This window comes from Tursiops truncatus, chromosome 2 (assembly GCF_011762595.2).
Source record: "Tursiops truncatus isolate mTurTru1 chromosome 2, mTurTru1.mat.Y, whole genome shotgun sequence".
Taxonomy (NCBI): Eukaryota; Metazoa; Chordata; class Mammalia; order Artiodactyla; family Delphinidae; genus Tursiops; species Tursiops truncatus.
This window is the reverse complement of record NC_047035.1, coordinates 9,791,025-9,815,613: the sequence shown is the minus strand read 5'-3', so window position 1 is coordinate 9,815,613 and position 24,589 is coordinate 9,791,025. Positions and strand designations below refer to the sequence as shown.

Here is a 24,589-nt window from a genome sequence, read left to right as displayed (position 1 = left end):
AGGACCCTAACCCCACGTCATCTATGACCAAGCATCATGAGCAGCAAATCTGTACCAGGCCCAGAGACACTGAGATGGATCACCATGGCCCTGTCCCCAGGGAGGAGGATGGTTAAACAAATCCCCTTGGATTACAGGAGCTGACCTTCAAGGCCACTCTGGCTCTGTTAGTCTTATACACAGGGAATGTTCTACATTCTTTCTAGACTGGCAGCAAGCTGTAGCTTATGAAACTTTTACAGGTAACGTCATCCTAGAAAACTGCTAGACACCATAGCGACACAAAAATTGTTGATAGAAGAACCCAGGGTTTGTCCCAGACATGAATTAGGGCCTCAGATGGGCACCAACAGTGTGTAAGAACCCAGCCTCTGAAGTCAGACAGACCTGGCTTCTAATCCTGGCTCTGCTACTAGCAGGCTGTGTGACCTTAGGGAAGTCACTCGACCTCTCTGGGCTTCATTTCCTTCATCTGCAAAATGAAACTGATGACAGTCACACTGACCACAGAAAGAGAGGTGAGGGTGAAAACATCACACAGGTACTTACCGGCAAACTGCCAGACAAATAATAAGTGCTTCTTACATGTTTGTTGTTATTATTATTATTGAAATGTGTTCCTGGACATATTTCATACATGAAACCCCATCCACCGCAGCCAGCCAGCCACAGGGCCGAGCAGCTCACGGCAGCATTTTGCCTACAAAAACATTTTGGTGCAATTTTCTGACCCGCAAAAATATTTTTACAGCGAAAACGCACGTCTGGCTTGCACTGCTTAGTCTCACTGGCGTGCGTAGCTTCTCAGGAAAATAAACAAAAGTGAATTTGCGGACACCAGGGGATGGACTCAAGTCAAACAAACGTGGCCCCGGACAGCCCCCAGCGTGGCCCCTGCCTGACCCGGCTGAGCAGAGGAAATCTCAGACCAGGTCGCCCGACGCAGTCTCCTGAGAGGCCACGGGACGCAGAGCCTCACAGTCTGATGGCGGCTGGGACCCCAGGCCAGAGCCCACCTCTGGCTTCTCAGAGGAGGTGACAAAGCCCAGAGCAGGAAGGGGACCTGCCCAAGATCACACAACAAGATTGAGTCTGCTTTTTTCTTCACTTGTTTGGAGATTTGATATTATTTATTGAAGACACAATGATTTTTTAAATTAATTAATTTTTAATTGAAGTATAGTTGATTTATAATGCTTCAAGTGTACAGCAAAGCGATTCAGTTATACATATATATATATTCTTTTTCAGATTTTTTTCCTTTAAAGGTTATTACAAGATATTGAATATAGTTCCCTGCGCTATACAGTAGGTCCTTTTTGTTTATCTATTTTATATATAATCATATGTATCTGTTAATCCTCTACTCCCAATTGATCTCTCCCCACGCTTTTCCCCTTTGGTTAACCACAAGTTTGTTTTCTATGTCTGTGAGTCTGTTTCTGTTTTGTAAATAAGTTCATTTGTACTGTTTTTTTAGATTCCACATATAAGTGATATCACATGTTATTTGTCTTTCTCTGTCTGACTTACTTCACTTAGTATGATCATCTCTACGTCCATCCACATTGCTGCAAATGGCATGGTTTCGTTCTTTTTTATGGCTGAGTAGTATTCCATTGTATATATGTACCACATCTCCTTTATCCATTCATCTGTTGATGGGCATTTAGGTTGCTTCCATGCCTTGGCTATTGTGAATAACGCTGCTATGAACACAGAGGTGCATGTATCTTTTCGAATTAGAGTTTTCCGCACACCAATTTTTTAAGGAGGCCATTCAGATCACTGTAGGGAAGGAAATGCAGTTTGGGGAGACGGCCTGATGTCCCCAAGGTCATCATGTCCAGGGTCCAAGCTTCCTTCCTTCTCTCTGCTCTTGGGAAGCCGCTGCCTTGCCCTGGATGGCTGTTTCCCAATCAACCTACTTTGTCCAGAAAGACGGTGGGAAGGTAAGGAATAAGCGCAAGTTTGGACAGAAAACGGTTTCCAGCATCACAGTTGATTAAATGTGTGACCACAGACATGCTAGTAAATGCCTCTACGTTCCAACTTTGTCCTTTGTAAGATGCCAGGGACAGACGAACAAGCAGTGACAGCTCTGTACAATGGAATATTACACAGCAAACTGCCCCCCCACCCCGCAACACACACTCCCCTCCGACGTGCTGAATCTCCCAGACATGGGTGGAGTGAAGGAGGCCAGGCAGAGAAGCCTGCCCCATTTTGTGAAACTCAAGAACAGACAAAACTCTGGGGGTGATAGGGGCCAGAACAGTGGTTGCCTCTGGGGTGGGGCAGGGGCTGAGAGGGCACCCACAGGGGCAGGGCCTGAAATACCCCACATCTGGGTCTGAGTGCTGGTCCCTGACTGCTACATGTGTAACAATGTACCCAGCTCTACCCTGAAGTTTCCTGCACTTTAGTATTTGTAAACCAGGCCTCGACACAAACAATTAAACAAACAAAACAAACAATTAAAACAAAATGACAACGACAGAAGCGGCTGCTGTGCAGAGGTCAGCGGCACTGCCGACACGCTGTGGGGTGTTTCATTCATTGCCTTGATCACTACCTCGAAATCGCACGTTTTTCTCCTGCGTAGATTCCTTCGTGACTCAACTGTTCATTCACCCACTCAGTGGCCCTCGGGCTCCACGAGGGAATTTGGTGCAAGGCACCGCGCGATCGGGCTGGCACCTCAGCCAAACCACTCTGGCGCCAGTGGAGAGGGAGGAGGGGCCAGAGGGGAGGCTGCAGTGCTGACGGTGCCGGGCAGGGGATGCAGGAGACAGGCACACCTGGCCTCTGCCCTCCTGCCATACGCCAGTCTCCAGCAGGTGCACACGGCACTGCAATCAGCACTGTGACAAGTGCTGCAGGGGAAAAGCAGGGACGCAGGACGCGAAGGTCAGGAAGGCCTGGCCTTGTCTGGGGTGCAGGAAGGCCTCCCGGAGGAGGTGGCATCTCAAGGATGAGATAGCAATTGACCAGAGGAAAAGGGGGGTGGGGGAAGGTACGCCAGGTTGAGGAAACTGCATGGACAAAGGCCCTGCATGGATAAGGGGTGCGCAGGGAGCTCTGGCAGACGAGGGGTGTGGTACCTGCCAGCGGGGAGTGTGGGCAGAGCAGCACGAGATGAGGCGGGGCCAGCTCAGGCCAGGCCTCCAGGCCGCGGTGAGGATTTGGGTCCTTCTTTGAAGATGGGCCAAGGGGCTGGGGCTCTGAGAATTAAGCAGGAGCCTGACTTGGTGGAAACTAGAGTTTTTAGCATCATTCTGCCCACCAGGTGGACAGTGGCTTAGAGGAGGTAGGTCTGCACAGGACAGGAGAACTTTAGGGCCTCTACGAGTCGTCCAGGCAAGAAGGAGAGACTGACCACGGAGATGGAGAGAGAACAGACCTCCTTTACAATCCCCAGGGCTTGGTGACCAGGCTGGGTGGAGGGTCAAGAAGGAAGGATTCCGGGTGACGCCCAGGTTTCTGCTGGAAGCACCTGGGTGGAAGCAGCGGAGGAAGACAAGTTTGGAGCCCATGAAGACCAGAATGTTCTCCTCCCAACATCAGCCCTTGCAGACCCCAGTTTGGATCGGTCACCCCAATTCCTGTGGAAAACCCAGCTGAGCTAGAGGCACTGGAGAAGCAAGTCCATCCATCCTGCTTCCCTCCTCGTCCCAGGCCCAGAGCTTCTGCACCACCACATGCCTGCAAGTCACCAGACATCTTGGTAAAATGCAGGTTCTTGTTCGGTAGGTCTGGGCTGAGCCTGAGAACCTGAGGTCAAACAGCCGCTGCTCTTGGTCGGCGACCACACCCAGTAGCGAGGCGTTTGCAAACTCCGCCTGGGCTGAGTGGCAGGCCGGCCGGCCCCCGCCTGGGCCGACCAGGAGCACAGTTACTGCCAAACAGTTTTCCTCTTGCCTGTCCCCACCCTCAGAGACAGGCTTTCCTCCTCTCTCTCTCCCAACCCCATCCTTGGCTGTCCCCGGGAGTCCCAGTAGGCTGGCAGTGACGTGCTCAGGACCACGTCCTCTTGGCCACCAGGTGTCTGCTAATATTCTGCTCACCTGCTCCAGGAGCCCGGGGCCACCACAGGAGCACGACCAGGTCCTGCTGCAGGGAAGCTGAGCTGCGGGGCCCGAGGAGCGTCCAGGTAGACACGGCCGAGTGGTACTAAGGTAGGTGTGCGTGGCGGGCGTGAGCCGCGAAGGCACCCTAGCACAGGCCTGGAGGTGGATGTGTGAGTCAGTGTCGTAGGGCGGCCGTAACGAAGAACCCACACGAAGGCTTAAAGCAGCAGAAGCGTACTCTCTCTCGGTTCTGGGGGCAGGAAGTTCAGCATCGAGGTGTCGGCAGTGCCAGGCTTTCTCTGAGGGCTTTGGGAAGAATGCTTCCTTGCTTCCTGCATCTTCTGCTGGCTCCTGGCAATCCGCGGTGGTCCTCAGCTGTGACAGCCCAACGCCAATCCCCGCGCCTGTCTTCACATGGCCTTCTCCTCTCTGTGTCTCTGTGTCTTGGCCTGGCCTTCTCATCAGAACACCAGGCTTGGGACTCAGGGCCCATCCTACTCCAGCATGACCTTGTTCTAACTCAATTACATTTGCATAGATCCTACTTCCAAATAGGGTCACATTATCACGTATCTGACGTTAGGACTTCAACACGTTTTTGAAGGGACACATTCAACCCACATGAGTGGGAGGACCCCAGAGAGTGTGTCAAGCCAGGCGGGAACCAGGGGCCTCCCGGAGACGCCCAGCCAGGCGGCCCCAAGCAGCAGGCGCGTCCCTAAAGTGTGCGGACCGGCTAGAAGTCTGCTCTCTCCGCAGCCCCTCAGGGCCGCCGGGCAGTGAGGTCCTGGCCTGTCAACTCTGCTCCGCTGGCTGTAAACTGTTTGTAAGGTTTTAAATAAACAGCCACAGTCCCGAAGTCTGGTGGCTCGCCACTTCTCAGGGCTCTGGTAGTTGTCAGCAAACTCCACAGTCCCAGAGCCTGAAAACTAACCAATGGGCAGAGCCACCCACAGAGGCCAGTGAGGGGTGCCCGCGGGGGCCGCCCAAACCGAGCGCCTCCCACGGCCCTGCCGGGGCCAAACCAGCAGTGGGGACGCCACCAAGGAGACCGGGGACGGCGGGTTCCTCTCTGGTTCAGACGCTGCCTGCAGGGTGGCAACTCGGCACCTCCTTGCCCCGCCGGCCTCGGTTTCCCGGGCTGCACAGGGAGGTCCCGTTCAGCCATCCCTCGGGCGGCTGGTCCAGGAGCGGGTCCTTCCCTTCTCCGTGACAGAAGTTGGGGGGCCTCGGAAACATGGATGCCCGTGTACCCTTGTAGCCCCGGGGCTGGTGGCATGTCTCAGCCAGGGTCACTCGCTGGTGGGTCCTGGGCAAAGTTCAGCCCCCAGATGGGGTTATTTGGGCTACGAAATGGTGGATTTTAAGCATTTTTAGATAGTGGCCAATATTTTAAAGTGAGGAAATTTCATATGGAAATCTGGATTTCACGCTTTTCATAAAATATCCCATCTGGCCGAGGGGAGCCAGCACCGCCTCCCAAAAGGCCACAAGCATCGGCCCTTGTGCTGGGGTTTCCTTCCGGCAAGCTGAAAAGACGGTGGTTCCCGTGCCCGGTGCCTGTATCAAGTGGGAAAGGAAGACATCAGTTAGAAAGGCAATGTTTCCTCCTGGGTGTATATCCGGGAAAGAGGAAAGCTCTAATTAGAAAAGATACATGCACCCCAATGTTCATAGCAGCACTATTTACAATAGCCAAGACATGGAAGCAGCCTAAGTGCCCATCAACAGAGGAATGGATAAAGAAGATGTGGTACATATATATAATGGAATAGTACTCAGCCATTCAAAAATGAATGAAATAATGCCATGTGCAGCAACATGGATGGACCTGGAGATCACCATACATGAAATAAGTCAGACAAAGAAAGACAAATACCATATGATATCGCTTATATGTGGAATCGAAAAAAAATGTTACAAACGAACTTATTTACGAAACAGAAACAGACTCACAGACATCGAAAACAAACTTATAGTTACCAAAGGCAAAGGGGGGGTAGGGATAAATTGGGAGTATGGGATTAACAGATACACACTACTATATATAAAGTAAGCAACAAGGACCTACTGTATAGTACGGGGAACTATATTCAGTATCATGTAATAACAGAAAAGAATCAAAAAAAGGATATAGGTATATACATATATATGTATAACCGAATCACTTTGCTGTACACCTGAAACTAACACAATATTGTAAATCAACTATACTTCAATTAAAAAGAAAAAAGAAAGGCAGTGTTTCAAAAAGAGTAGTGGGATGGGAGGGACGGCCTGCAGAGCTTCTGGGCTCGTAGGACTCCTTTTCAACAGCCGCAGGTGCGCCCCGCATCCACGTGGAGACTTCCTGGATTACAGCCCACCAGCGCTTTCCCCGGCAATGCGCTTCCCAGACGGTTCCACCAAGGGCACCAGTCAAAGTGGCTGTTTGCCTAGAGGTTGCAACATGGGCTCTGACTCTGTAGGAGCTGGAATACCAGCTCCACTCTCACGGGCTGTGAGGCCTCGGGCAAGCGTGTGACCTAAACCTCAGCATCTTCCTCTGTAAATGGTACCTACTGCAGGGAAACGAGAGTAAGTGAAGATGATGCACGGAAAACGGGGAGCCGGCTAACTGGCAGCTATTTCTATTGCTGTTACGGTGTTTTTCTTGCTGTTGCTGTTGGTAGGCATCCCAAGTCTTAGTTTCATTCTCCCAGAAGCAGACTCTGAGATCAGGAGGCGGATGGGTGGTGGGAAGGAAGGATCCCAAGACACACCATGGTGGGGGGGAGGGGTGGCAAGAGGAGACAGGGAGGCCAAGGCAGCCAAGAAGGCGTGCATGATTAAGCCCTGTATCACTGTGGGCAACTGCCCCCCACTCCTGCTGGGGCCTCCGGGACCAATGCAGCCCACAGGCCTCACAGTGTCCACCCTTCCCCCCACCACCTGCGTGAGCCTGGGAGCTGTGGTATTGACACACCCATGCCCGCTGCTCATAGGTTGAGCCGACCCCCAGAGACTGCTCATCTCCTGGCCTGCATGGGGCTGGGTGGTGTGGGCTTCTGCAGCCAGAGAAATGCGGGTGCCAACATTTGGGTGTTGGGTGGTCAGACCCGAAGGACTGAAGGTGAGGAGATCTGGGCAGGACACCAACCGCATCGGCTAGAGCTCTTGTTACTCTTTTACGTGGAGGTAAGATTTGTATTCAATGCCATAATAGGTCCGTGTTTATTTTAATATAAAAGTATTTAGAAAAATGTATATATTGGGCCCCAAGAATTGAGCAAATCTGGCATTATTAAAAAGTGCTTCATTTTACCCTGCAACTCTTTGGACTCCCTGGCACACTGATAAACACACACACACACACACACGCACACACACCCCAAGATATCCATGACCCAGTTTGTGAAAATAGGACCAATCTCACCTTGTGTGAACCTCACACCAATCTTGTGCATTAGGCATATTTTATCCCCACAGATGAGGAAATGGAGACCGAGGGTTTGGGGTGACTGACTTGCTTAGACCTCAGCTAGAAAGTAGGTGAAAACCTCTGGAAGGTGGCCCTGCAGCTGCAAGACCGTCTGTCACACAGGCTACAGAGGGGGGCTGCCGAGACAGGTGCCCCAGCTAGGCTCAGAAGGAGGACCACCAGCAAGAGCTCTAACAGAAGAATTGGCGGGACCGGGGCTCGCTGGACGGGGGCAGGGGCGGAGGAGGGAGGGAAGGAGCCTGACTCCCAGGTTTCCAATTTGGAGCGCTGGATGGACAGAGGTGCCCTCAGTTAAGACAGGAAGCACAGGAGGAGTGGCTTTGGAGGGACTCAGAAGATGACGGTGCTTCATGAGCTGACGCTGAGGGCCATCCGAGGGGAGAGTCCAGCAGATGGACGGATAGATGGGTCTGGAAGTGGGAAGACTGGTGGGACTGGGGACTCAGACCTGGGAAGCCCTTGCCATAATTACTGAGAGTAATTATGACCATGAGGGTAGAAGACATCACCCAGGGAGAAGGAGGAAAGGGCAGGGGAGAGCAGACCCCGGGGCAGAGGAGCTCCCACATTCAAGGTCAGGCAGAGGATGAGCCAGTATGACGACTAAGGGTGGTCACAGTGGCCAAGGGACAACCTGGATCACAAAGGACAAGGTGGTCAAGGGCAGAATGTTAGGGTCCCCAGAGCCTCCCTGGGGCTGGCACACAGTCTTGCTCTAAGATGACTTTTTTTTTTTATTGAATGAAAAATTCTTTAAATCCTGTAGTGCTTTACAATTTTCACGAGTTTCACACACAAGGTTTCATATAATCCCATAATTACCCTTCTCTCCCCCTACCCCTATCTTGCCCCTCCCCCTTCCCTCTCCCCACTGACAACCACTAGTTTGTTCTCTGTATCTGTGAGTCTGCTTCTTTTCTGTTTTATTCACTAGTTTGTTGTATTTTTTAGATTCCCCATATAAGTGATATCATACAGTACTTGTCTTTCTCTGTAAGACGACTTTTTTGATTGAAAAAGTGCGCGAATGAATTGCATTTCCTTAGCGCTTTGCAGCTTGCAAAGTTCCACCATAGCTCTGGGCCCATTTGACCCTTGGAGGGGGCAAGCAAGACTGACCCCGGGCCTCCAAAAACTTCCTCAGTTGGTGGCGAACTGAACTTACAGGTGCTTCATGGGGTAATTTCTCCTGCCTTCAGCCGGGCAGGACACTTGGGCCCTTCCCTGGCTCCCCAAAGCTCTGTCTGGCCCTGAGGGCAACTAATGGGTGCCCTGGGCTTAAGCGCTTTCCCAGAGCCCCCGTCTGCCCCCGTCTCACGCCCCTAAACCCTGAGCTGGTTACTTGCACTGAGTGGGGCTGTTTGGTGTGTGAGAGCTGATTGGTTTTTGACAAATCCAGCTTGGCCTCTTTTTAGCACCTACTCATCCCCCAGGGGCGGGAAACCTGATATTTTAATGATTTACTCCAGACCCTTTGGGGTGTGGGGTGGTGATTGCGTGAAGCCAAATTCCCTGCGGGAGGCAGGCCCGGTAGATGTAATTAGCAGGCAGGACTCTCTGGGTTGGGAAATCAGGTGCTGTCAGCGCACAGTGGGCTGTGCCGTTGTTAACCCACTTCCATTCCAGCCGGAGCAACTCTGCATCTCCCAGAAGCACAGGGACAGCCTGCCCAGTCCCGGAAGGAGAGAGGCTTTCAGGAGAGGGGGCTCTTTTGCGTCACGACTGCACAAACGTTTCCTCTGTTTCTGTTTGTTTGGCCCCCACTTGCCTGTTTTCCCCCAACCCTTTTTCTTTCTTCCCTAAAAGATTTTCCTACATTTTGCTGATCCTTTCTTTGGATAACAGAATCTCAGAGGAAAAGAGAGGCAGAAGTTCAACCTCTTTGTTTTATACATGGAGAAACTGAAGCCCAGTGAGGATAAAAGACTTACCCAAGGTCCTACAGCAAGTTAATACGATCATTATCGTCGCCACTACCATCATCACCATCATCACCACCATCGGCCTCACCATCACTGTCACTATCACCATCACCACCATCTATTTGTTTATACCCAACATTATTTCAAAAAGGATTTAGGGCACCTTAGCCACCATGATCTTGGGTCTACAGACTCCTTCTTGGGCGTCCTCCTTCCCCCATCTCATCCCCCCCCTCTTTCTGCAGGTCTTACACTGCCTCTTCCTCCCCCACACCAGGAGATGCCTTCTGTCTGTCATCTAGGAACTTCCCTCCAGTTCTCCTACCCCCTTTCCAGTTATTTCCCATGTATGACCTTCTTTTCAAATCCCCTCTGTCTCTACTTCTTCCTTTTGCTTTGGGGATGCTAAAATAGAAGGATCCTGGAGAAGAAACATGTAAAACACAGAGGATGGGGGCTGGAATGGAAATGAAGAAGGTAGCACGTGGTATAAAGTGAAAGGGCCCCAGGCAAGCTGCCGCTTCAGCTCCACGGCCAGGTAGGTGGGGACACAGTTGAGCCACTTCCCATCTCTGCGCCTCAGTCTCCTCGTTCAGAAAATGGTCTGAGGAGAAGGAAGGAAGGACTTTGCTGGAAGATCTGAAAGCCCCATGCAGTTTTCACATTGCACGATTCCAAGAGCATGAGAAGGAGGGAGGAGGGAGGGGGCCCCTAGTCTGGGCGTTCCTTGAAGAGGGCAGAGGAAACTGTCATCACAGCCCCCAGCCTCTAAAATCTGGGCTGCATCTCCACACCCCACCGGGGGATTAGGGTTTCAGCTCCCAGCTCTCCTGACAGGCCCTTCCTTTCTCTGGATGCCTCTCACTGGAGCCTCCTTACGTGGGGCCCAGCGGGCTCACTCATGGAGGCATCAGTGTCCTGATCTCTGCAGAACAGCCACCCCGGCAGGGTCACCCTCCAGGCTGTGCCCTCCTGGGCCAGCTCCTGAGTGCAGAAATCTCCAGCCTGTATTCTTCCTGCCTCCACCCTCCCCACGTCCTCTTCCCTACGCTCCACCCTCCCAGCCTTTGCTCTGTGCAGCCTGACGCTTCAAAATGCAGGGTCCAACTTCAGCTGGATTTGGCCAGAAAATATGCATCCATCACAGCTGCGTCTTTGGAAGGAGAATGAAATCCACAAACTGTCCTCCAGGAGCCTCCCAGCCGGGAGGAGGGCGGCTCCACTCTCCTCCCCCGAGTGATGAGCGAAGGGACAGATGACTTCAATCTGCCTGGGGGGCCCCCTTGAGCCCAGGGCAAGGGGCCCAGCCAAGGCCTGAGTTATGCCCGGCAGAGCAAGTCTGACAGGCCGGCCGGGCTGCCTTCCCCGAGGCGGCCTAATGAGGCGCTTCCAGTGAACGGCTGCAAGGAGAGGAAGCCAAAGCTCTGAGGATATCGGGGGACCAGCTCAGTCCTGGACAACGGACCTGGACACGCCTCGTTCCAGCAATCCATCCCCAGCTCAGCCTGGCAGCTCTAGTCTTCTCGGATGTTCACGGCTCCCAAGGGCTGCGCCCTTTCGGGAAAAAGAATGCAAGGTGGCCCCGAAATAAATGGAGGTGCAGCCCAGAGCAGCGCCCTTCCCCTCACTTGGGGGTGATGGAAGGGGATGCACAGTTGTCTTCCAGACACAGATGAGACTTCAGTAAGGACAGGCACGTTTACTGCACATGCACTGTGCCAGGCCCTGTGCTGGGCACTAGAACTTCTGCTACGGTGTGGTCACGGTCACTCTCGTGTGGTGAGGTCAGACAGCTGCTAAGAAGAACAATCTGGGTTCGAACCCAGCGCTGCCTGAGTCCAAAGCTATGCTTCTCCCTGTTATGTCATGTCGACTCCATCTCCGACCATTCGCTCCAAACAACCTACTTATCACAGCGATGCGAAAACCGAAGTCGGGGGTAAGTGGCTTCCACAGATCACCCAGCAAATGTATGGGGCCTAGTCCTCTGTGGCCCACGTGAAGGCGGGTGGATGGCGAGGAGGTGAAGGAGGAAGGCCGCAGCCAGGCAACGGCGGTGATGGGCCAGCTGAGGAGTGAGCCAGGAGGCCAGGGGGCGGGGTAGGTGGGGACGGCGCCGGACAAAGAGAGAGGAGGCGGAAGACGTTTGAGGAGGGCTGGACATGATCTGAGCTGCCAAAAATTCTGCCAGCTGCACGGGACAGGGATGGCAGGACAGGAAGACTGAAGACGGGGCTGCGGCTTAGGAGCCAAGAGGAGGGTCCAGGTGGGCCCGAGCGGAGGGCAGAGCCCGGAACGGTCATAGAAGGATGCTGAGGACAGGAGCAGGGCAAGGTGGCCTGATGTTTCTGGAGATGGAGAAAAGCAGAGGAGAAATGGGTCATCTGGGCGCAGGCTGGGTTTGGGGCGAGCTGGGGAGGCGCTGGGAGGATCAACCTGGGGCTTAAGGTCAGGGCTGGAATGTGGATTTAGGAGCCACTCTGCACATTCAACATTCATTCCTTCATTCATTAAATATGCATTGAAACAACCTCCTGTTTCAGGCTCGGGACTAGACAATGAGGGAGACAAAGATGACTTTGCAATGGTCCTTGCGCTGCAGGAGCTCAGACTCCCCCATCCCCGCAGCAGGGGTGACAGTTCAGAGTCCTCACCTTCTCCTTCCTCTGAGACAAGACCCAGGATGCCCTCATCTCAACACCCCCCAGCTCGGTCCATCCCCCTCTCCATCACCCCATAGCCATAACCCCCATATCCTTATCCCATCTCCATCATCGCCTTCTCCATCACTCCCATCTCCACCTATCCCCGTCTCTATTCACCCTCCATCTCCATCACCCCCACCTTCATCTACCCCCCAACCTCCATCACCCCCTTCTCCATCCATCCCAATCTCCATCACCCCCATCTCTCACCACCCTCATCTCCAACCATCTCCTATCTAGACTCCCCCATCTCCATCTACCCCTTTCCCCATGCATCCTCTTCTCCATTCACCTCCATCTCTCTCATCCCCATCTCCATCCACCTCCATCTGCCCCCATCACCCTGTCTCCACCTATCTCCCATCTCCACCACCCCTGTCTCTATTCCTCCCCCATCTCCATCCACTTCCATCTCCATCACCTGCGTCTCCCTGGTCCAGGTACGGATTTCGTTTCACTGCGTCACTCTCTGGTTGCCTCTGTGCATCGCCTCCCCAACTGGACTGGCGTCATCTCTGTGGCAGGAGCCACCCCCCCACACACACAGGGCCCATTGCACAGTAGAAGCGCAGCAAGCAAATAAGATAACCTTGATTACTGTGCCTCTTTGTTACCAAATAAAGATCCCCGCTGACAAATAATCATTGAACTGTTCCAAGTTTGGTTTTTTTTTAAAGCAATGTAACTTCCCAAATGTGTGGCTGAAGATAATTCTTTGGGATCAGCTCCCCCATTTTGTTTTCACATTCATTCAGCAAGACGTGGCCACCCTGAGTACGGATACAGAAATGAATCTGCCCCCAAGTGGCTCCCAGGGGGATCCAGGAATGCAAAGAGTAAGACTGATAACATGTGATAGGTGTGTGAGGCAGGCAGACCCAAGGAATGGTTCTGCCAAGAGGAGGAATCCAGGAAGGCTTCCTGGTGGTGGTGGTGGTGTGTGTGTTGGGGGGGGTTCCTTGAGAGCTGGGTAGGGCCAGCCAGGTAGAGAGAGAAAGTTGTTCTGCAGAGCAGAAGCCAGGAAGTTGAGGCCATGACTGTGGCGTGTGTGGGGAGGCTGAAGAGTATGGATTTGCTTGTTTGGGGGTGGGGGTGGGGGGACTGGGGCATCTGCCAATCTGTTCATAACATATGGACCAAGCTAGGCTATTAGCCTTATTGGATTCTGGAGTTTCCTAATCACATTGTCATTCCAAATCAGTTCTTCTGGGCAACATTCCCAGCCCTTAAACTGTCTGGCACGGATGCCCAATTGACTTCCGGAGTCTGAGCTTCCTGGAAAGCCCGCTCCTACCACTGCTCCAGGGTCCTGCCAGCATCCACCTCCCTTCCCAGGTGCCCCCGATTCCGCCTCCACCCACCTTCCCCACAATCCATCACTCCCTTCTGACTCTGGGACCCCTTTGGTACCTCCCTTGGGGTGCAAACTGTGTTCCGGTTGGTTAGTCGGATGTTCAACTATTTCCTTACCCCTTTGTAGGAGGCAGCACAGCATAGTGGGCGAGAGCGCAGGCTCTGGAGTCAGAACGCTCCAGTGGGAGGGCAAGGGAGGAGTTGGAAAGCTTCCTGGAGGAGGTGACCAAACTACATCTTGAAGGCTGAATAGGAGTTTGCAAGATGAAGAAGGAGGGAGGAGGGAAGAAAGTTCAGGCAGAGAAAGTTCCAAAAGCAAAGGGTAGAGGTATGAGAATATTTGGCATATTCAGATCCTGGCAAGAAGTTGGGTGAGGCGAAGTATAGCATGTTTGGCTGACTAGGACATGGAGTTCCTGGGGGCTGGATCAGATGAACTGCCCACAGAGTATCTAAGAAGGCAGCCACATCCGAGGCCCCCAGCAGAGGCTGGCCGTGCAGCCACCTGGATGACACGATACCTTTAAATGTCTCGACCCTCCAAAAAACCAAGGCATGTCCTAAAAGAGTTTTCTAAGTGACCCTCCCAGTGAGGAGCGTTCTGGCCGGACCCCGCTTAGCCCTCCTTCTCCCCTCCTTTCCCAGCGCTCCAAGTCTGCGATCCTATCAGTCATCTTTTCTTTTTTTTCATTCATTCACTCAGTGATCATTATCCTCCACCCTTCCGACGCTTCAGACAGGCCGTCCATTTAATTTTGTAAAACTAAACAGCATGCTGAGTTCTTTCAGGACGCACTCGGAGTGTGATATGTTCTGGGGAATGTTTTTCCGAGCAGTGAAAAATTTAATTTTTTACCCCAGCATCAAGATGTGTCAAACATAATTTATGCCTGGACATAATTCATCCCTAAAGATAAATATTGAAACCCAAGAGAGGAGAGACGGCTGCAGAATTGCCAGGGGCGGGGGGTAGGAAAGGGGGTCTCCCTTCCCGATCCCACCACTGAAGGGGTGAAAAAAGTGTAAACTAAACGCAAGCAAGTAGCTAACTCCAGGTCTGGTCCCAGTCTCCTTCTACAACCGCTGCAGACTTTTTTTTTTCCTTTTTCTTTCTTTTTTTTTTTTTTTTTTTACAAGCCTCTTTTGTGTCTGTTGAACTGTTGCTCTGTCTTGCATAAAGTCTCTTGCCATACAAGTCTTCAATTAAAGTCATCTGCTGGTCTTTGTCAGCTGAGCTTGATGCTGTCAAATCAGGCAGAGCTCCTTAAGCCAATACAAGTCATTAAGGAGGAGGTGAATTAGAGATCCGACATGGCGGACAGGAGCCATCCATAATCAATTGATATCTTCCTCTGCTGGAGGCGGGGTCTCGGCGAGCCCCCTCCCCATTCGCCTCATCCACCGGGGCCTCTACCCCTGGATCTAATTAGGCTGAGGCTCAGCAGGTCCGAGGCTGTGCTGAAAGGCCATCAGTAGGCGAGCCCATTAATAACTCGCCGGTGCCCTGCGTATTGTAATTGTCAGGCTGCAATTTACAGTAATCCTCTGATGCAAAAGCCTACATCGCCGCAGCTGATTGGAAATTCATACACCCATTTGAAAGAGAAAAACGCAAGATGCATGGGTTAAAAGGCCAAAGCATGCAAGTGTGTGTGTTGAGTGACAGACATTTTAGTACTAGCCTGGGACCATATTTTAAAAGGTCACTGAAAACTCTTGGCTCGGGCCCTCTGACAAACAATGAACGTTCCCTATATTTATTTGCCATCTCTTTGTTTTTACAGCACGCAGAATAAATGAGTTAAATGACGTTGTGCGGGCCTGCATATTGTCAGCACAGGTTATAAGTCATTATTAAACTCCATCAAATCAAACCAACCCCGGTCAAGGCAATGAGACTAAAAGTTATTTGCATTCCTTCTGTCATAAAAAATCATATCCCCTTACTCAAGACTTTCGTTTCTTTATTAAATGCAGCCACGAGAGTATTTCAGGTCTGGCAATAGAAGCTCAGGGAAAACCTTCTCAGTATAACTCAGTGTAACTGCTTAGACCCGATTCCACTAAAAAGTCCCAGTTGAGCGTATCTGGGCACTCAATCAAGACATACATATTACTTTTAAATAAGATTAGCCTTTATATTTTGCTGCTTAAGTTAAAACTTTTCATGTCATTCTCTACTTTTATGTAAACTCCAACATAATTCTGTTTTAGCAAAATACTTCAAACAAATTAAAAACCTCAAGTCGAGCGTGTCCTTAACAAAAACTTTCTTAATGGCATCACAGTGTGTTTGCTGACACTAAAACACTTTTAAATAAGATGGATTTTCCCTCCATTTCCCTGCATCTGTAATTACTGCCGTGCAGAGGCAGGATGCAATGGCAAAAGCAGTTATCTGTACTGCAAGTATTATTTGACCGATAACTTAACCAGTGACCTGCAGCAACTGTGTAAAAATTCGTCTGTCCCTATCTGTCTCCAATTGGGTTCTACATTAGCTGTGAAATGGAAAGTGATGGACGGGGACTATTTGGGGGAGGGCTACCAGGAAGCCAGAGGGTAGGTAGGTGGGCAGGAGGGGCAAATGCGTCCCACCGAATGGCCCTCATGTGGCAAATCACAGGGTTGTTGATCATGGTGTCTTTCTGAACCTGGGGAATGGCTGGGAGGAGATTAGGGAGTCAAAGTAAACGACTGGACACTGCAACCACTCCCAATCCAGAAAAGATGTCAGTGGTCGTTATTAAAAGTGTGAGGATTTGGAAAAGCAAGTGTTTTGAAAAATGAACTACAAGCAACTTCAGTGCCCATTCAGGTCACTGATCACATGAAGGGGAACTGAAGACGTGTCCATGGTGTCTTCAGTTTTACACCCACTCAGTGTATTCAGTGGTACCTGCAGCCCCAAGCAGGTAACACTCCCCACATCTTATACGTCCACTCAGGCACCTCTACCTGCCCGTGGCATGCAGCACGCTGCCTGGGCACCGCACCAGGGGCTGCCCAGTTTACCCCCTGATTTCCTACACATTATCTCATTGAGGCTGCCAACGTCCTTCCAAGACAGGTAGGAATTACTCCCCATTTGACAGTACATCAGAAGGAAAGCTAAAGAGGTGAAGAGACTTGTGTAGGGTCACATGTGTGGTGTGGCAGGCAGAATTCTAAGGTGCCCCCAGGATTCCCACCCTTTGGCATACACACCTTCTGTAACGCCCTCGTCTTGAGCGTGGGCGAGACCTGGGAATACGATGGGATGCCGTTGTCATGGTCAGGTTATGTTACGTGGCAAAGGTGCAAGGATTTTGCAGATGTAATTGAGGTCCTTAATCAGTTGACTCTGAGTCAGTTGATGTTATCCTAGGTGGGTCCGAGCCTTCCCCGAAAAGAAGGACTGACGTGGGAGAGAAGGTCTCCTGCTGGCCTTGAAGCAGCAAGCTGCCAGGAGCTCTGCATCTGCAAGAAAATGAATTTTGCCAACAACCATGTGAGCCTGGAAGCACCCCGAGCCCAGATAAGACCTCAGCCCAGCCAACACCTTGACTGCAGCCTCACGAGACCTGCGCGGAGGACCCAGCTAAGCCGGTGCCCAGACTCCTGACCCACAGAACCTGATAACGAATGCATGTTTTTAAAAAACAATTAATTAATTAGGTTGCGCTGGGTCTTGGTTGCTGCGGGCAGGCTCCTTAGTTGTGGCTCACGGGCTCCTCAGTTGAGGCATGTGTGTGGGATCTAGTTCCCTGACCAGGGATCGAACCTGGGCCCCCTGCATGGGGAGCGTGGAGTCTTACCCACTGCGCCACCAGGGAAGTCCCGAATGCATGTTGTTTTGACCCATCAAATGCATGGTTATTTGTAGCAGTAGAAAACAAACATGCCTGACGAGTAATGAACTCAGGGCCTCCTGCCCACCAACCTGGTAGACTTGCCCCGACATCTACGCTGTGGCCGTATTTCCACCCCAGATGTGTACTCCTTCCTCACGTTTACAGTCTACACATCAAATATAAACTTCCTTTTAAGTTGCTCTTATTCAGCCATTTTCTTATCCTAAAATATACTCGAGTATACTAAAATCCACTTCTTGATTTGACTATTACTGTGAATATTACCGAAGAGCTTTCTTAGAATTCAAAAAAAAAAAAAAAACTACAATACCTTCTCTTTTTTCATTTCAAAGGCCCGCAAACAGCAGCCTTCTTGACACCAATACGAAATTTGCTTGTTAAGCCCATAAAAATTAGTACCTTATGAGTAAAATCATACCTTTAAAAACACCTGACTAAATATTTCATAAATGCAACACACACCAAATTCCTACAGTAGATTCACTGGATTTACAGCCATCAAACTATATTAAACTTACAATATCAAGATTTATCACCTATTAAATGGAGCCTCATTTTAGTAATATCTCACATTCGATCCCAAAGGATCTCAAATACCTTTGACCCTTCACCAGGGCACTGTGCTGTAATTCACAACGAGGTAATCAAAACTCTCATTGTAATGCTGCCGCTGCCACATCTGGGAATTAGCTCACCTATCAAGGCAAGGTAGCCAGATCTGGGAGAGAAGGCAGCTGCTTTACAAAGTGCAGAAATGGTACCAAGATCCAGCCCTCGGGGGAAAATCCCACAGAGAACCGCAGATGTAGAGTCAGAGGGTCCGAGCAGGCTTCTGGGCCAATGGTTTTCAAACATGAGTTTTGGCAGTAGGGCCCTTTCTTTCCACACAATGTTCTAAGAAAGCTCAATGAATAGAACAGAGCCAACTGGAATGGCTCTGGCCGAGGAAAGCAGCAGGGGCCTCATCAGTGTTCCGCAGCACACCGGGGAGACCCTGCTTCCGCTCCCGTGGCCCCTCACCTTGGTTACACATTAGGATCATCTGGGCAACTTTCTTTTAAATGCAGACACCCGGGCCTCACCCCAGACATTCTGATTTCGGTGTGATACTAACTCAGAATCACTGGTTTGGCTGAACCCCCCCCCCACCACCACCACCTTACCTCTGAGGAACCTGAGACCGTGAGATTTGCTGAAAGAAGTACAGGTTTAAAGCTCCCACCCAGAAAAATATAGCCTGCTCCCAGAATGTCTGCAGGGATGTAATTAGCCACATCGACATTATAAATCTGGGTTAAAATGTGTGAGTTAATTTTGAAGACTTATAGTGATCACTCCCTTTAAATAATTCCTCAAAAACATTCAGGGCTTTATGAAATGGCCATATAACATGACCCACGTCTCAGGAGCCTCCCTGGATCCATCATGCCAAAGAATTACGTGGTCTATTAAAGAGCCTGCAAATATCCACGGTGCCATGGACCAACAGCTCCCACAGGGAGACATTCTGTGAGAACTTCTACTCATCTCTCAAAACCCAGCTCAAGTATTGCCCCTTCCTACCATAAAGGTTCCATTAATCCTCCAGCTTTGTTCCACTTTGCCCTGGTCAGTGCTTCATCGGAGAGGACACGGGATTGAAGTTATTTGGTTATACACAATTGTCCCCACCATACGTTGAGCCCTGAATGCAGCATCTTGTGTTTTACTCATTTTCAAGGACATCAGCAGCATCTCTGCGTATCTTTACTCATCTGTAAACTGGTGGTCGAACCTCCTCTTGTATGAACCACAGGGACAGTGCTTAGAACAGTAAGCACTCAATAAATGTTATCTATCATTGTAATCTAACCTTGGCCACACCACTGCACATGCCGCTCGCTTACACTACCTTGTTTCACTGTCTTCCAGGCAATTTTTCTCCAAAACTATCAGATTTCTTTCAGATCTGTCTTCCCTCCCACCCCCACCCGACCGGAATGTGAGAGACCTAACTGACTGAATCCCATTGACTTCGGGGGCCCGGACATTCGCGGATGATTGCATAGCTGATGAGTCGAGCGAAAGAACAAGGACATGGTCTTGGCTTCCAGGAATTCATGATCTCGACCAGCCATGACTCAGATATCTATTACTTCTGCATTCACAAGTTCAAGTTTTGTGGCTATATCAGCTGTTGGATCCTTTACTGTAGAGAGAGGAGGCAGAGGCCTTGGGAGGCTAATGACTTAGCCACAGTGCAGGCTCCCGAGGACCAGCTGACGGCTCCTTTCAGCATCCTTGGTACAGGAGGGTTAAAGCTGGATCACCCTGGGGGCGTGTCTGGGACTCAGGAATTCCCGATGCCTAGAAATGCTCAGACCACTAGCTGACAGTACCTCCCCTTTGTCAACAGAATTGGTTTTAGTGAGTTTAGTTCTGGAAAGCTCTGATTTTCTATTTATAAACACAGCCTCAAGCTGGAATTCTGGCTTGTTAAGGACTGATTCAGCCCTTTACTCCAAAATAGGTAAATATAAGTAAAAATAACTAACCACCAAACAAAACCCAAAGTGGCCTTACGGCTCTTAAGAGAACTTAAAGCTCAAACACACTTTCCCATAAAATCAACTTGTGTCCCACTGCATCTGCCCACATTTGAGCCTGGGCTTGGGAGCGGGGGGAACACCGAGAGCACGACGCCCCCTGTCATGGGAGAGCACGGCTGGCCGTCGCCTTGCTTGTCTTCACAAAACAGCGCGTGGGCTGCAGCTGTACCCATATAACAGGCCGGCCCACTGGGACGTCACAGCAAAACCGGAACAAAGTTCAAAGCTGTGACTCTACTGGGCTACCGGCCTTCTCAAGAACTACCTTAACTCATTTAGGTCAGCTTCAGGCCGAATACTTAGTAGCTGCTTAATGCATATCCTAGACCAAGGCGTATCGATATGCTTGTTACAGCCCATCTTATTCCCAAGATCTGTGGCAACGACGGTAGAGATGCTGTAACAGGATAGGATGGAGACTTAGGGGGATGAGGGCAAAGGGAAATGAGAAACTAATACAAACACAGGGTTTTATTCCCAGAAAGCAACCACCCGTTGGTTTGGCCGTGGGATGTGACAGCCTGTGATGAGGACGAGGTCTTCGTGCCCCTCACAGCTCTGTCCTCAGTACCTGGAAGAGTGCCGCACACAGACGGTGCCCACAAATGTTTCAGTGAACAGGTGACCCATAGGCCTGCTGCAAATCTGGCTCTGAGCTTCCAAGCAGTCAAAGCAAAAAGGGGAAAAAAGATCAGTTACAAGATCAGTGTCCATTCAAACCAGATCTTCAGGAAAAGCACAGGCTCTTCCACACATTTCTCGACTGGGTTTTCAGCTCTGCATGAACCAACTGTGTCCGATGGACCAGAAGACCCACTCTTCACCCCAGACTATGACACAATAGTCAGGAGGACCCAGGTCCCATTCCCCTCCGTGAAGACATTGGGCAAAGCGGGGATTCTCCCCACTCTCTTCTCTGCTGCCTCCACCCTCAACCCTCTCCTGACCCTGCCCTTACCTCTTGAAGGACCATTAACACCTGCAGATCGAGGGCACACGGCACTGGGCTTGGCAGGGCACGTCTTCAAGTGTGTCGCTCAGAATGCTGGTACCTAAGATCGACTGGGAAGGGGTCTGTGGTCTAATAAGTTTGGGAAATGCAGCCCTCTCTCAGGCCCAAGGCACTTCAGCATAATAAAGGACCTGAGAAGCCCCGCAAAGAATCCTGTTCAACTATGTTTAACCCATAAATGCCCAAACTTAGCGAACCATGGAACCTTTTTTTTTGCCATATCACATCTACGAACATCCCTGGAATCTACTCAAGTCTCCATCTCAAAGGCAGATTTAGGCACTGATAGGAAAGGGGGGGTGGGTAGGGAGTGTTACGAGTGAGACGCAATGTTCAGAACAAAAAACCCAGGCAACACTCAGCACTAGTAAGAGGCTCATCAAAAATTATTCCCTAAAAATGTTAGAAAAACATTTCAAGACACCAATAGCACTCGGGTGCTGCTTCATCACCAGATAACTTCCTAGTTACAGATTCGAGGCTGTGCACACACCAACCACCACACCCGGTCCCACAACCACGGAAAACTGGGAGGAGGTCACCAAGATCAGGGAACATCCCCTTCACTTTGCACGGCATAAACGCCATCGTGGGCCACACTTCTGCTGCAAGGCTGTGTGTGTGTGTGTGTGTGTGTGTGTGCATGCACGCGTGTGTGTACGCGTGCGTGCAAAGAACACACACTCTGGACTGCAGCCCAACTTCACTCACTCATTTTGGTCCTGTTATAATGGCGCCTTACAGCATAACGGGAGTGGCTTTACTGAGGTAAAAGGGCTTTCCTTTCTTTTCAAAATACAGTGAATGCAAAAGCAGGAGGGAAAAAAGCAGAGAGGTTAAAATAAACGCTTATTTCTTGTTGGACCAGGAAGAGTGTTATTTAAAACGGGGAACCAATGGCTTCTCTTACCAAGACTACTGGCCTCATGCACAGCCCTTAAACAGTCGCTGGGCACATCCCTAGTTTTTCAGACTAATGTGAGTTGGGTAACAGAGTAATGGTAGGTTTTAACTCGGGCTCTCTAACAAAGACCATGAATCTTCTCCTCAGGAGCTACTAGGGTTACATACAAAACAAAGAAACAAATCCCACAATTGCCGCCCATGTTCATTATGAGTCACCATCTGATTTTCTTCTCAACGTGAAAAATCTATGACACACACACACATACATTCACATGTTTTAATTTCACCTTTATCTTAAAGGAGCCACATAAATTAGGGACTTGTTGAATGACGGTTAAACACTCCTTTTGATTTAGGCAGATGGGTGTTCAAGGGCCAGCCCTGACTTGCTGTGACCTCAGGCAAGTTACTTCCCTTCTCTAGGCGTTTTTCCCATCTGTAAAATGGGGATTATAGTAACAATGAGCGTTCATTATGGGCTTAGGATGTGTGGGGCCCTGAGCCCAGCGTTTTACACGAACCCTCACTGAAGCCAAATGACTCTCCCTCATTGTAAAGGCAAGGACGTGGGGCTAAGGGTGGCTTAACAGCTTGCCTGAAGTTGCACCGTGCCGGAAGCCAGACACTGTGACCCCAGTTCTCAGTGTGATGCACTACACTCTACTTCCCTCCAAAGGCTACCATTTCTGTAATCGTGGTGAGGAGTAAATGGCGTAAAATGTGTAAAACATTTAGGACAGATCAGGCACCTCGTACCCGTTCAATAAATCTTAGTTAGTATAGGTCCGAGAGCCCTTATTTGAAATCCTTGAGGCCAACGTGTCTTGCAATTCAGAATTCCTCAAGACAGAATTCTCAAGGGAGTAAAAAGGCAACCCACAGAATGGAAAAATGTATTTGTAAATCACGAACTTGATAAAGGTTTAATATCCAAAATATATAAAGAACTCCTTAAAACTCAACAACAAAAAACAACCCAACTCAAAAATGGGCAAAGGACTTGAAGAGTTATTTCTACAAAGACGTACACATGGCCAATGAGCACAAAACTCCAATAAGATACCAGCTCACACCCACCGGGAGAGCTATTATCCAAAATAAAAATAAAGAGCTGGTGAGGATGTGGAGAGAAACTGGGATCCTTGTGCACTGGTGGCGAGAATGTAAAATGGTGCAACGCTGTGAAAACAGTAGGGAAGCTTCTCAAAACATCAAACAGAGAATTTACCCTGTGATCTACAATTCCATTCCTGGATACATACGCTAAAGAAACGAAAGCAGGGATTCAAACAGGTAAATGTACACCAACGTTCACGGCAGCAATATTCACAACAGCCAAAAAGTGAAAGCAACCCAACGCCCGTCGGCACATGAACGGATAAACAAAATGTGGTCTAGATAATATACATACAACGAAAGGTCACTCGGCCCTGGAGAGGAAGGAAATTCTGACACACGCTACAACACGGCTGGACCCTAACAAACAAGCCAGACGCCAAGGGACAAACACTGTCTGATTCCACTTACCTGTAAGTAGCTAAAATAGTCAAATTCAGAGACAGAAAGCAGAATGGTGGATACCAGGACTGGGGGACGGAGCAGATGGGAGTTAGCGTTTAACGGGGACAGGGTTTCAGTTTGGGATGAAGAAAAGTTCTGGAACTAGATGGTGGTGATGGTTGCAGAACAATGTGAATGTGCCTAATGCCATTAAACGCTACAATTACAAATGGCTCTGTGGTGAGCTTTATGTATAATTTACCACAAAAAGAAAAAGGAGAAATAAAAAAGATCTACGAGTTGTTCCCACATTGCCTTGCACACAGGTCGGGAACGCTCCTGGCCGCGCGTCTACCGTGAGGGCACTCCCTGGCCCCTGGTGTCTCTGCGGGGATCACAACTCAGTCCACGCCTAAGCGGGCTGCACCCAGCACCCACCATTCCATCCAATACCTACATTATACACTTATGGATCCACAAAAAGAAACAAGCTCACTTCCATCTGGACTCTTTTCATGCACATCACAACCTGCAAGCTGATGTGCCTGGCCTGGCCTGGCTGTGTTCCCTGTTCCAGCCACAGGAAGGCAGGGCGAGGCGGCGGGAAAGGGCTGTGGCTCCCAGGCTTGGCCTGAACCACGCAGTGAATTCTGGGCAGTAACACCAACGAACGCAAGTACGTAGAACTCAACCAAATTCCTCAGGATTAAAATACGTATACTTTTTTCTCCTTCAGTTTCGAGAAGTCAGAGTGAGGGGAAAGGAAGAGATTAATTTAAACTCTTATAAAGGAAAACCGAATTTTTTTTCTCATTCTAAGAAACTTATACTTACCATCTTGTTCCTACGGCAAAGGCATTCCTTTTAGTGCTTGGTTTACTGAGTTACAGAAAGGTTAGGTCAAAGCTTGAAATAACGGAATTCTTTCTTAACCAATACTATATTGGAAGTGGGTCCTAAAAACCTGGAAGCCGAACATTCTGTCCACTTGACTTCAGAATAACCAAATTCCCTTAAGGAATGTGTCAAATGTGTCACAGATAATCCAGGACCTGGAAAACATCAGTCAATGTGGCAGAATTTCAGGCAAACACACTGGTATTATTTAAATCAGAAAAAGAACAAGGCAATTGTTAGTAGATAACTCCACCAGTAGATGGGAAGCACAACTTGGTAAACAACGTTTTATCATATTAAA

At 50.0% G+C, this 24,589-nt stretch overlaps 1 protein-coding gene across 1 annotated transcript; it reads right to left on the bottom strand.

Moving 5' to 3' along the window:
- Window positions 1-1,171: 1,171 nt before the first annotated feature.
- On the bottom strand, window positions 1,172-24,589 carry LOC109547152 (uncharacterized). Its single transcript, XM_019918477.3, has 3 exons — window positions 24,226-24,589; window positions 16,739-16,990; window positions 1,172-5,630 (listed from the first exon to the last, which is right to left on the bottom strand). Exon 3 carries the CDS (start codon window positions 4,530-4,532, stop codon window positions 3,594-3,596), a length of 939 nt encoding a protein of 312 aa, XP_019774036.2. The 5' UTR covers window positions 4,533-5,630; window positions 16,739-16,990; window positions 24,226-24,589; the 3' UTR covers window positions 1,172-3,593.

What these genes read in the sequence shown, in the direction of transcription:
- LOC109547152 (XM_019918477.3), bottom strand. Translation starts at nt 4,532, where the DNA reads ATGAGAAGGCCAGGCCAAGACACAGAGACACAGAGAGGAGAAGGCCAT.